The sequence below is a fragment of the Candoia aspera genome, chromosome 13 (genome assembly GCF_035149785.1).
Source record: "Candoia aspera isolate rCanAsp1 chromosome 13, rCanAsp1.hap2, whole genome shotgun sequence".
NCBI classification, from domain to species: domain Eukaryota; kingdom Metazoa; phylum Chordata; class Lepidosauria; order Squamata; family Boidae; genus Candoia; species Candoia aspera.
The window spans coordinates 23,156,810-23,170,826 of NC_086165.1; the positions used below are offsets into that span (position 1 = coordinate 23,156,810).

At 35.1% G+C, this 14,017-nt stretch overlaps 1 protein-coding gene across 3 annotated transcripts in view; it reads right to left on the reverse strand.

Annotated features, from left to right (window-relative positions):
* MAN2A2 (mannosidase alpha class 2A member 2) overlaps positions 1–14,017 on the reverse strand; it is a 52,687-nt gene that overhangs the window by 20,458 nt on the left and 18,212 nt on the right. For all 3 annotated transcript variants that reach the window (XM_063314088.1, XM_063314087.1, XM_063314086.1), the window contains exon 4: positions 4,467–4,638. In XM_063314088.1, coding sequence (XP_063170158.1) covers positions 4,467–4,638 — 172 coding nt within the window. The remainder of the gene's footprint in view (positions 1–4,466; positions 4,639–14,017) is intronic.

Here is a 14,017-nt window from a genome sequence, read left to right on the forward strand (position 1 = left end):
TTACCAAGATGGGCGAAGGGCAAGGTGAACCTCTCTCTGAAATGTGCCTGTCCAGATTTGGGGTTTGGCGACAACTGCAAAGCCAGAATAGGAGAGATGGCTATTGTCATCTGCCAAACTATGCAGATGATCAGAGGCAGTATTCCAGATAGATAGACAGATGTGAGGCCTTGCTTGTGAACTTGGATTCAAGAATAAGCCAAGAGTGCCATTATTGTACCAGTCTCCCCATTGCAGTCCTCCGACCAACTCAAGGAAGCTCCTTGGTTTACTGAAGAGCTCCAAGAAATAAAGGGCAGAGGGTTGGGAGTCAGGCGCCTTGTTCTGCAGTGGTTCTGCAGTGCACTGTACATGGAGCTTTCTTGAAGACCACCCAGAAGCTACAGCTGGTCCAGAATGTACCTTGTGGTTTGTCCAATAACGCCTCTACTGTGAGAGCTGCACCGGTTACTCTCCAAGGTTCTGTTTTTCACCTCTAAAGTCCATCATGGCTTAGGATCTAAGTATCTTCAGGACTGCCTATTCCCAGTGGTACCTGCCCATCCAGTAAGTTCAGGAAGGATAGTCTCCCTCCTATCCCTTAAGAGATGCCATCAGCAAGGATCGCAGGGGCATATTCTTAGTAACTGCCCCCTTTCTATGGAACAACATTTCCCCTAAAATTTATATGGGCCATTCTTGCTGGGATTTAAGGTTAGGCCTGTTCCAGCAGGCCTTGAGTTTTTTCCTCCTGCAGAGGGATTATTTCATTGCTATTGTTCATTGGCACAAGTAATGAATGCAGTTTACTTTTATTATTTATCTTTATTGTTTCAACCTTATTTAGGTATGTTAGCTCTTCACAGTTGACATCAGGTGGAGCAGCAAATAAATAAATAAATAGGATTTGTTTGGGTTTGAGATAGCCATTGTGGTATGTAAACCATGCTTTATATAGCTTAGCCAATGAATGATATGCAAAGCACAAGAGTTGAAAGCAATCATCACTGCTTTGATTGTCGATTACAAGAAGTAAAATATACAAAATACATTACAAATGTTCCACGCAGTTTTCAGAACACTGAAATGCATAGCTAAAGATTGTCAAAACAGATCTTAACAGCCCAGGAGCATTACAAAATCATCACTTGAAACTGACATGACATCATAGGGGCCTGGAAAGCCTTGAGGGAATCTCCTCCAAGGGAGTTTACCTCCTGTTCAAGTCCCTGCCCAAGAAGGGGATGCTTGCCTGGCATAGCAAACTTTGGGTCTTCTGGATCTAAGTGGGGTTTCTCCTTACAAGACTGGGACCGCCTCCTCTATCCCTGAGAGCCGCAGCAACTTCTTCTCTGCTAAATGTACTCATCCCTGAGATCAAGGGGTAAGTAAAGATGCCATTCTGGTCAAACTCTACTAGCACCTTACCACCTTTTTATGGCCACAGATACTAAGAGCTGTTCAGCCTTAAAAGACCAGATACCAGATTACACTTATGGCTACTACCACAGTCTGATTTGTGGCATCTTTCGTCAGTTGCTTGTTCAGCCATGTGAGTAGATTATTTATCAACATGTAAAAAAAAAAGACATTAGTCCCATACAGAATCCCACTTGACTTAATTTCATGTTCCCAATCTATTCAGCAAAACATCTTTCACCAATTTCAGGTTTGCCTCCCTTTGGTTCACCTCCATGGCCAAGAGTTCTCCAGTGGACCATTTCAATAGGGAGGCAGAAACTGAGCTCCCCAAGGCCTTTCTGGAATTGCCACCAAATTATAATTTTTAATGGGACAGAAGAGGACAACTATTATCTATTTTGGCTGTGTTCCACATCACATTTAACCAGATCACTTAAAGATCTAGCAGCTTCATTCACACAACATGCTAAGCTTAGCATTAAACTTGACTATGTTGTGTTGTGTTTACTTAGCCCTTTTAGTTACCCCATAGTTCAATATAGCATGTAAATCCAAAAAAATGGGTTAATTTGGTGACCAGTTTAAATGTATGTGGAAATAGAGACCTGGTGAGAGAATAAATGAGGCTGCTTGTTATTAGTAACCATTATTCTACAGCTACCTCACTGATTCCTCCCTCTTAAGAACACCACTATGTCTCATATGTAGTATTATTTCTCCGTGGAGTCCTGGGTGCTCTCTGAGCCGTGTTGTTTTCTTGCAGACGTTTCATTGCCAGACTCGGCAACATCTTCAGTGCAAAGAGGGAGTGGGCCTTGCTCTCGGTTTATACACCCTGGCTTGCCCTGCTTGTGTTGGAGAGGGGGGTGTTCTCTCCCTGGGAGTTCCTTGATTGGGCTGTTGTTTGCTGCTTGGTTGATTGCCTGAGTTAATAGTTCCTTGATTAGGGTATATTGTGCTGTTTGATTGTTCATTTGGTGTTAATCCTAGAGTTAGTCTTTGCATATCTGGGTGTTGATTGCTGGTGAGGAGGTGTTCTGGTCTTTTGGCAACACACCCAACCTAGCCAAATGCACCAGCATAGAAATACCCAGAATAATGGACCTCATCAACCTCTGCCTTATGACCTACTTTCAGTTTGAAGGACAAATATACCAACAAATCAAAGGAACAGCCATGGGATCACCTATTTCAGGACTCATAGCAGAGATTGTAATGGAGCGTCTAGAAAGGATAGCACTCCCACGTATACAACCCAAAGTATGGACTCAGTACGTAGATGACACTTTCATCCTAATAAAAAAGGAACAACTGGAAGAAACACATGAAACCATCAACAACATCTTCAATGGAATAAAATTCACAAGGAAAGAAGAAAACAACAACACACTACCCTTCTTGGACATCCTCATCAGTAGAGGAAATGATGGCAAATTAGAAACACCAGAAAGCTACGCACACTAACCAAGTGCTCTGCTACCAAAGTAACAACCCAGCCTCCCACAAGAGGAGCTGCATAAGAACATTCAGACAAGCACTAATGCACTGCAGCAACCCAGAATACCAGAAAAAGGAAACAGATCATCTATATAGCATCTTCCAGCAAAATGGATACCCACTCAACTTTATCAAAAAGTGCCTCACCACCCAACTCACTGCAACCCAGCCAACAGAAGCTATGAAAAGGATAACACTGCCATACATCAGAACCATCTCAGAATCCACCAACAGACTGTTACAACCGCATGGCATCACCATAGCACATAAACCAACTAAAACTCTTTAAAACATCTTAAGTAACCCAAAAGACCCAGTAGCCCAAGAAGGAAAAACAGGAGTTATCTACAACATACAGTGCAAGGACTGTAGCAGCCACTATGTAGGACAGACAGGTAGACGACTAGCAGAGCGCATCCAGAACACCTCCTCGCCAGCAATCAACACCCAGATATGCAAAGACTAACACTAGGATTAACACCAGATGAACAATCAAACAGCACAATATACCCAATGGAGTCCTTGGTGCTCTCTGAGCCTTGTTGTTTTCTTGCAGACGTTTCATTGCCAGACTAGGCAACATCTTCAGTGCACTGGCAATAGCCTGGCAATGAAACGTCTGCAAGAAAACAACAAGGCTCAGAGAGCACCGAGGACTCCACAGTTCAACCCTGAGCTACAAATAATCACTTTGACTGGTATTGTCATGAGTACTGATGGTGAGCAGGAGGGGGCCCCTATCCAGGGGGGAAAACACATGCGTAGTACTGAGGAGTTGAGCAGCCATTCAAAGAGACACAGATCAGACCCGCCTTAACCTATGGGGTTTATCTGTCTGGGTTTTTCCCACGCTTCTTCAGTTTGTTAGGATTTTCTGTCTATGTAGCAGTAATAAAGCACTAGAGACCTATTCCTTGTCTCAGCATGGTTCCTGGCTGTTAGGACAGGTATTATTTCTCTGCCTATGGATTAATTGTACATATTCAATGAAGGAATCTGTCTTTGCATTTTCTGGCTTGTTATTTCTATGCCATCTTTTATATCATTCTTATATTTTTCCTCTTTCTTTGTATATTTTAAAACCAGAAATAATTGTTTCTTGCTAATTCTTTCCATTCTACCAGGCTTCTGCTGTTAACACTTTTCTTGCTAAAATGAAGTGATGCTCCCAGCTCCTACTGACTTTTTATAATTTTGGTATAAAGGTGGGTGGAAAACCAATTCCCAAATTCCCTGATGAAACTTGGGAGCAAAGTTTTGCCAACTTCTGTGGGTGACAGAAGAAACACAAAAAACTATACAATGTCTAAGTTACTTATGGAGGCATTCTTGTTCATGGACTCTAAAACAATTTTACATCTTTTACAATAGTTAAGTTCCTCAGATACTTATCCATATAGGATCACCTCTGTGGCTGAAGTACTTAAGTTACCAGGATCTTTCATGGCATGGATGAGGCCAATAAGGACATTTGCATTACCCTCAACCCATTATATAAACCTTTCTGCAATTATGTCCCCAAATTCTAAAAGCAGAAAAAAAAAATCACACACACACACACCAGTTACCTGCGGACTGCAGCCCGTTTCTGGCTACTGATGTTGTCCCACCATTTGGAGAAGAAGGAGATTTCAGACCAGATGAAGCGCCGCTGTGGGTCTTCCTGCAGCTTCACCACCATATTGTTCAGAATGTGCTGTGTCTGGTCAACATAGTATTTGTCAAACGTCTTGATCCAGCCTTTGAGTAAGAGATGAGGGAATATTATAGCACATCCATCAAAAATGCACACACTAGCTCTTGACAAAAAAAAAAAGGACATGCCAGGAAATTAACCAAAAATATGCTACTGTTGTCTCAATTTGCTATACATCTCACACCATATCATTTCAAGGAATTGTAAAATGCTGAATATGATTGAAATACATTGGGTTTTATGAAGGTAGACTTTGTGGTAAGATGTCCATGGCACAAGTCTGAGGAATCTGGAGAAGGGCCAGGTAAAGTGTACTGTATCAATGAAAGCAGCAACATACTTTTATCCTAATGATTCAGGACAAACATTATTTATTACTGCAATGTACATGCTGCTCCATATTTATTTATTTGTTTGTTTTTCAAATTTTGCCTCCGCCCATCTCCCCCCAGAAGAGTCTGAGCACATCAGATTTAAAAACAAAAATCAAATAATAAATTTATAACCAATCAGTCCAATGCATCACCATTTGGAGACAGCAGGATCTTACTCGTATCCAAATGCCTGAAGAGATATGTTTTTACGGCTCTCCGAAAATTCACTAAAGAGGGAGTGGTCCAGATCCCTGGGAATAAGCTGTTTCAAAGTAATGGGGGCCACCACTGAGAAGACTCAAGCCTAGGATGCTGTTTCTTCAGTGGTGGAGCCTCAGCAAGCTCTTTCTACCAGGTCTTACTGGACAGGCAGATTCAACCTGGAGAAGGGATAGGTGGGGGAGGGCTGGTGGAAAAGGGAATGGAGGCAAAAAGGGATAGCTAGTCATATTTTCACAAATTTAATCATAAATGGGTTGGATGGTAGGGCAGCTGAGACTTCTTTGTTGATAAATTTGCTTTGCAGAAATGGTAAGCAAGACAGGAATAGCTGGAGCGCAATAGGGCACTGGGTAGACAATACAGGATAGTTTTCTTAGGCACTCCCATAACAAGAACTAGAATCAAAAAATATATTGATCCATCCTTCAGTCCGTCTATGGTTATGTTACAGGAAATATATAAACTGAAAAATATTAAGGATAAATATTTTGGAAAGCAATTTTTTTGCAGAAAGCTTAGGGTTAGGGATAGCCACCTTATTTAAGATAGATAGATTCTTTATGATAGATAGAAGATTCAAAAACATAGAGAGGGAAGGTTTATTTTTATTAAAGGGAAGTTTGATAAAATCATAACAAACAGCAAATCAGAATCAATCAGGGTTATATATATCCCTAGGTTTCTACATTTGCATCAAACTCTGCAATATTAAATGCTAAAGATTGTTTTCCATTAAATGCTAAAGATTCTCTTCTATTTTTTGCATATTTTTAAACCCTAGGAAAACAAAAGACATATTTTAGCATTTAAGATTGCAGAATTTGATGTGAATGAACTTATCAATATTTACGACATTATGTATCCACTGTCAAAAGGCCTCACGTAATCGCATTTGAGCTCCAAAAATATTTTTGAATCAATTAATACAAATAGAGATTGCACCAATGTATATTTAAGGCCATGATTTTTGAGTTTAATTTGGATGACAAAAGCCCATTCGCTCATTTTTGGTGTTATAATTGCCATTTACAGTAATTTGCAAGCAAAAAATCATTTAGCTCAGAATTTGAAAAAAAAAAATTCAAGAAAACAGAAGACAACAAATATTGTTAACCACAAAATGGGATGCCATGAAGGCAGTAATAAGTTATGAATGTATGAATGAAATGAGCAGGATCAGAAAACGAACACATTATCAGAAACTAAGGATTTATGGATAAAATATAATAGAAAATGCTCCGTTAACGCATGTAAGTAACTGGAAAGGAAAAGAACTCGCTATTTTAGAAATTGACAAAATATCAACCCAAATTTTATTTTTAATACAAAAAAGCTACAATTTAACAAAACCTCAAGATTATTTGCAAATCAGTTTTAAACAATGAAAAAGAATATATAAAGCCAATGAAAGATACTAAAAGTTGTACCATCACAAATACTAAATATTGTACTTACTAAATACTATAAAATATTAATAAAAAGTACTCAATACTTGGACTCTCCTTTTTCACAGTAAGAAATTGATTATGTTTTTAAAATATTAGAAATGGTAAATATCCAGATCCTGATAGGTTTACAGGTTCTATAAGGCATTTAAATATATTACACCAGAATTTTTGTCAATAGTCAATGCACTGCATCAGGGAGATCTTACCCTATCCTGGCACAGCCCTAAAATAAGCTTAATTCCTAAGACTGGTAAAGATCCACTAGAAGTTATCTTCTTACAGACCTATTTCCCTCCTTAATATTGATCATAACTTGTATTAATTATATATTAAACTACTAGCCGATCATTTTAAAAAGGGAAAAGTCATATACCCTGATCAAAAATTATATACCCTAGGCTTCATTCCAAAAAGAATATATGTAGTCTCATCAGAAAACAAATAATATAGTATTCCTTCTTATAAAATTAGTAGGTCTTCTCTATCAGGATGCTCATTAGCTATCTTTAGAGCTTCAAACCCCGTGGAAGGACTATTTTTAAAACAATGCTAAAAAGATTTAAATTTCACATTTTTTTTTCCAAATGACAGATTTATCTCACTGCATTACCAATGCCCAGGTAAGAATTTGTAATTCTGAACCACTTCTAGTCTCAGGAGGCTCACGCAGAGCTGTCCATACTGTGTTGTTTAATCCTGTTAAAGAAACGTTACAGAGACCTCTTTGTAGCAATAAGGAAATTAAAGGAATAAAAACAGGCGGTAAAAATTACTTATTAAATATATTTGCAGGCAATATATTATTAAATTTTGCAAATTCTAGTAATACAGCTAAATGAATTAGAATGGAATTGGAAGAATTTGTAGAACTATCAAGGTTAACAGTAAATTTTCAAAAGTCACAATTGGTATTTTTCCATACCTCTCCTAAACTACTATGAGGGATAACTAGTATTTTAAACATAACAAATATTTGAAAAGCAAATATTTCAGATACCTAGGAATTAATATCACCTAATACATTAGCAAACCGTTGAGTGGTAATTTATCCCAATATGGTAGACAATAAAAAATTAAAATCTGGAATTAGAATTATTTAAGTATTTTTGATCAAATTATGGCAGTAAAAATTATGACTTTTCTACAGTATTTTTTTTATTTCAAACTCTTCCAGTAGAAGTGCTGAATAAAATAATAACACTGTGGCAAAGAAAATTGAACTTTTCTGTTTTAATAAAGTAAATAGGGTAATATATAGACCTCAGAAACTGGGCGAATGGGGAATTCCATTTTTAGAATTATACAATTAGGTAGCACACCTGTGACATTCCCTTCATATTGGACAATGGATACAGCTAGAAAACATACAGAAGGCAAATTATGGATTTGAGCCAGGTGTTTTTTCTTCCAAAAAGCTTCATAAAATTGGTAATATAAATAATATTTTCACAAAAGCTACACTTCAGATTCGGAAAAAAAGGATAAGCGGTTTTGACAAAGGGCATCTCCCCTCTAACACTTTTATTGGTATACCCAGAATTCTATAATCAGGACAGGTCAACACAACCAATACCTTGGAAAGATCTCAGTTGCAACAGAGGAAGAGACTTCTACAAGAAGAAGAGACTGAGTTACCAACAGGTATGACTCCCATCTATCTTGGCTAACATGGCTCCGACTATAATCCTTTTAAAAATAAGATATGATGGGGGGTTCCGGTGAAGGAGTATGGCGGCTGGTCGAGCTCTGTAAGAGCTCGGAAAAATTAATATCTACAACGCGGAGGTTGAGAGTTCTGCGGAGTCGGAGAGAGACGGGCAGACCTCGTAGGCAGCGCGAGGAAAGGAGCGCTGCCGGCGAAAGACTCCAGCGGCTTCAGAGCGGCCGGCGAAGGCTTTGCTTTCTCTTTCAACACTTCACTTTCGCCGCAACAGCAAAGTAGCCGGGAAGCCTGGAGGCACATCGGTAGAACCCGCGTGAGTAGCCTAGCTAGCTAGGCAATTCTGCAGCCCCCTTCATCTCTAGTAAAAGAAACAACTTTTGACCACAGAAGAGAAAAAGAAGAAACTTTCTAAGCGGAGGGGAAAAAAAACTTTTCTATACTTTGGAGACAAAAAAGCTTTACTGCCAGTCCTCACTTAAAAGGAACTGAATTAATTAATTTCTAACGCCATATTGGACTATATTGCAGATGTTTATAAGATTATTTTGAATTGTATGCTCTGTATGTTTTGATATAAATATTATACATTGCTTTATATAGATAAATATAACATTAGGTGTAGTGATTAAGATAGGTAAACAAAGATTTCTATAAGAACAAAATGAATACAAGGAGACAGAATAGGAGAGGCTCAGAAGCCGGGGAAGGAGAATGGCTGAAAGCCATGTTTGAAGACTTTACGCAAAAAACAATCCAAAATATTACTCAAAATGTAATGCAATTATTAGAGGAGAAAATAGATGGATTTGAAAAAAGGTTAGATCATAAGTTAGAGACAATGGACAAAAGAATAAAAGCAGACATTCAAGAGGTAAGAGAAAGACGACGTTCCGTGAGTCATGCTGGCCACATGACCCGGAAGTGTCCTATGGACAATGCCGGCTCTAACGGCTTAGAAACGGAGATGAGCACCGCCCCCTAGAGTCGGACACGACTGGACTTTACGTCAAGGGAAACCTTTACCTTTACCTATAAGAGAAAGAGTGGAGAAATTAGAAGTAGAGAATAATATAGAATTAGACCGATTAACTGTGTTAGAGTTAAAAGAAAAAGAACATTGTGTTAGGCTTAGAGGTGTATCTGAAAAAAAAGAGGCAGAAATAAGAGAAATAGTGGTTCAAATGCTTGCAAGTTTAATTGAATGGGAGGAAGAAAGGCTAGAAGAAGATATAGAAAAATATTCAGAGTTAATTCAAAATATGCAAAAATTAACCGGAAACCAAGAGATACAATAATTGAATTTGCGAGGAAGAAGACCAAAGAATTGATAATACAGGCCTCCTATGGGGAAAAAATTAATATCGAAGGAGAGGAGATTATGATATTGAAAGACATACCACTGAGAATATTAAAAAAAAGAAGAGATTATTTCTTTCTCACCGAAGTCCTTAAACGAAATAAAATCCCCTTTAGGTGGGAAGTATTGGAAGGAGTTAATGTCACATTCCAACAACAAAGATATAAACTGAATACTATTTTTAAGGCTCAGGAATTTCTCAGAAAATATAAGAAAGATTTAGAACCAGAAACAGGTAGAAGGGAAAGGCCAGAAAGTAAAGAAAGTAAACATTTAAATACAGAGGAACAAAGTGGAGAGGAACTAGCTTCAAGTTCTAAAGAATTTGCAATACTCCTCTCCAATGAGTGAACTAAAATGCCTTTCCTGGAATATAAATGGAGCCAACACCCCAGCTAAAAGGAAAGAAGTTTTTCACTATTTATACAGATTAAAACAAGATATAGTATGTCTTCAAGAAACTCATATTGCAAAAAAAGACAGTAAATATCTGGTTAATTACAAATTAGGAAATGAATTTATAGCAGCAAATGAAAAAAAAATGGAATTGTAATATATGTAAAGCCCCATCTAAATCCTAAATTAATAAGTGATGATAAAAATGGGAGATATTTAATAATAGAATTAGAACTACAAAATTCTAAAGCAATATTGGTTGGAGTATATGCCCCTAATGATAATCAGAATAAATTCTATCAAAATTTATCAAATGAACTTTCCAAATTATCCTATAACAATTGGATTATGATGGGAGATTGGAACGGAGTTACCTTACCAATTATTGACAGAAAATCTGAACAACAAATTAAAAAAAATCAAGGAAAATTGCCCCAATCTTTTTTTGATATGTCAGAAAATTTGGCTATTGTAGATGCCTGGAGATATAAAAACAGTATGGCTAGAGATTACACATTTTATTCAGACAGATTCAAATCGTTCTCCAGGATCGATATGATATGGTTATCTAAATATTTGGCAAATAAAATTTTAAATGTATCAATTCTCCCCCGATCCTTCTCAGACCATAATCCAGTTCAATTGGTTATAAAACTCCACCCAAAAAGTTATAGGTGGAGATTAAATGAAACCTTGTTGAGAAATAAAGGACTTGTAGAAGATTGCCAAAAGAAATTAAAATAATTCTTTGAATGGAATTTAAATAATGAAGTGAGTATTGGGACAGTATGGGATACTAGCAAGGCATATATGAGAGGATATTTTATGTATTTAAATAGTTGCTTAAAGAGGAAAACACAACAAAAAATTCAAACAGTTCTTGATCAGATTAAGATAAAAGAAAAAAATATTCAAATAAGACCATCAGATGAAGGTATAAATCATCAAATAAAAATTTTACAGCAGCAATTAAAAATACTCACAACAGATGAAATTGAAAGAAAATTGAGATATATTAAACAAAGAAATTTTGAATATGCTAATAAAGCTGGAAAATGGTTAGCATACAAATTAAGAAAAGGAAAAAAAATTACTAAAATTCGAGAAAATGGGAAAGAATTAGTTGACAATGAAAAAATTAAAAAGGCATTTCATAATTTCTTTATAAACCTATATAAGAAACAAGAAATTTCAATTGATAAAATTCAAAATTATTTATTAAAACAAAATTTAAAGAAATTAACTAAAGACCAAAAAGCATTAATTAACAATCCCATCACAACCCAGGAAATTATAGAGGCAATTAGAAAATTGAAAACAGGCAAAGTTCCAGGTCCAGACAGATTTTCAGCAGGTTATTATAAATATTTTCAAGATCAAATTTTGTTACCACTTAAAGATTTAATGAATGCGATTCTGTTAGGAAATCCAATACCAAAATCTTGGTCGGAGGCAAATATCATACTAATCCCAAAAGAAGAATAAGACCCGTCACTATGCAAAAATTATAGACCTATTTCGTTATTAAACAATGACTATAAAATATTTACTTTAATTCTAACTGAAAGACTAAAAACAATACTTCAAGAAATAATTAATAAATCAAAATGGTTTTTTACCCCAAAGATATATAAAAAACAATATGACGGTTTTAAATATAATAGAGTATGCTCAATTTCATAATGAAAAACAGATTATGTTGTTATTTTTAGATGCTGAAAAAGCTTTTGACAACCTAAATTGAAATTTTATGCTTAAGACTTTAGAATTGATGGATTTTGGCAATATATTTATAAAAGCAATAAAATCAATTTATACATTTCAAAAAGCCAGAATTGTGATCAACGAAGAGATAACACAAGAAGGTCAAATAGAAAAAGGAACAAGGCAAGGTTGTCCGCTATCTCCTTTATTATTTATATTGGTATTGGAAGTTCTAACAGAAGCTATTGGAAAGGATCATCAAATTGAAAGGATAAAGATTAAACAAGAAACATATAAATTAAGAGCCTTTGCGGATGATTTAGTTATCACTTTACAAAACCAGTTAATATCAATTGATTACTTATTAAAGACACTACAAGAATATGGAGAATTAGCTGGTTTTAAAATAAATAATCAAAAAATGAAGATGATAAATTTAAACATGCCACAAAATAATCAGAATGTATTAGAAATTAAATCAGGATTTAATAGTGTTAAAAAAGTTAGATATTTAGGGATAGAGATTTCAGCCAAAACTAGTGATTTATTTCAAAATAATTATGTTAAAATATGGAAGGAAATTAAACAAGATTTATTGAGGTGGGAAAAATTAAACTTATCACTTATGGGACGAATCTCTGCAATTAAGATGAATATTTTGCCGAAGATGCTATTTTTATTTCAAACCATTCCAATATTTATAACTGATAAAAAATTTTAAATTTTGGCAAAAAGATCTCTCAAAATTTATTTGGCAAGGGAAAAGACCAAGAATTAAATTCAAATTACTACAAGAGGATAAGGAAAGAGGAGGCTTGGGTCTTCCCGATTTCAGGTTATATTATGAGGCATGTGGTCTATTATGGTTAAAAGAATGGATTACTCTACAAGATTATAAATTACTAAATTTAGAAGGACATTATTTAAAATTTGGATGGCACGGCTTCTTATGGTATAACAAATTGAAAGTAAATAAAACATTTAATAATCATTGTATTAGACGGTCCATTCTTAAAATTTATATTTGGGAAAAATATAAATCTATTTTAACATCGACAATACCACTATGGATTTCCCCACAAGAAGCTTTTGTAAGGCGAGAAACAATAGGAAACCTTAAGTGGCTAAAATATTCGGATTTAATAAAATTTGAAGGGACCAAATTTACAATGAAGACAAGAACTGGAAAATGAAGGATATTCATGTCAATGGTTTACATATATTCAATTAAAAGAACAATTTAAAATAGATGCCAAAAATTACAAATTTACAAAAAAACCATCTTGGTGGGATGAACAAATCTATGCTAATAATGACCACATGATCTCTAAAATATATAAAATGTTATTACAAATGAGAATACTAAATGTACAAATTAAGCAATGTATGAATAAATGGGAGAAAAATTTTGGATACAATATTGAATACGATGTTTGGGAAAGAATGTGGACTAAGGGATTAAAATTTACATTAAATTATAATTTAAAAGAAATTTTTTATAAAATGATGTACATGTGGTATATTACTCCTGAAAAATTATCGAAAATGTTTCAAAATACGTCAAATGTTTGTTGGAAATGTAAAAAAGAAATTGGAACTTTATACCATATGTGGTGGACCTGTAAAAAAGCAAAAAAATTTTGGTCATCTCTACATAATATAATTTGTAAAATATTGGCAGTAAACATTGATAAATCACCGGAATTCTACTTATTGGGCTTTATGAGCAAAGATTTGGAAAAAAACTATGGAAAACTTCTACTGTATTTGATTACTTCGGCCCGAATTATTTATGCCTCAAAGTGGAAAGAAGAATTAATCCCATCTGTGGAAGAATGGATACTTAAATCCCTAAACCTGGCACAAATGGCAAAACTAACGGACCAACTAAATGAGAAAAATATGGAAGACTTTCAAAAGGACTGGACACCCTTTTTTAAATATGTGGAATGGACTCAAAAAGTTAATATGATCATATAGTGTGTAAATAGCAAATTATTTTAATTATATAATCTCTTATTAGAATTAATGAAGTCAATTTAGAGAATTAAGGGGAAAAAAATAAGCTAGGATATTAAGCTGTACCGTCTAGAAAGTTGGAAACCCAAATTTTCTATTGATTTATTTATTTTTCATTTTATTCTTTAAATTCTTTTTTATTTTTATATATATATATTTTCATTTTTTCTTTTCTTTTTCTTTTCTTTTTCTCTCTTCTTCTTTTTTGTATTGTAAGATATTATTTTGTATGTAATTTTA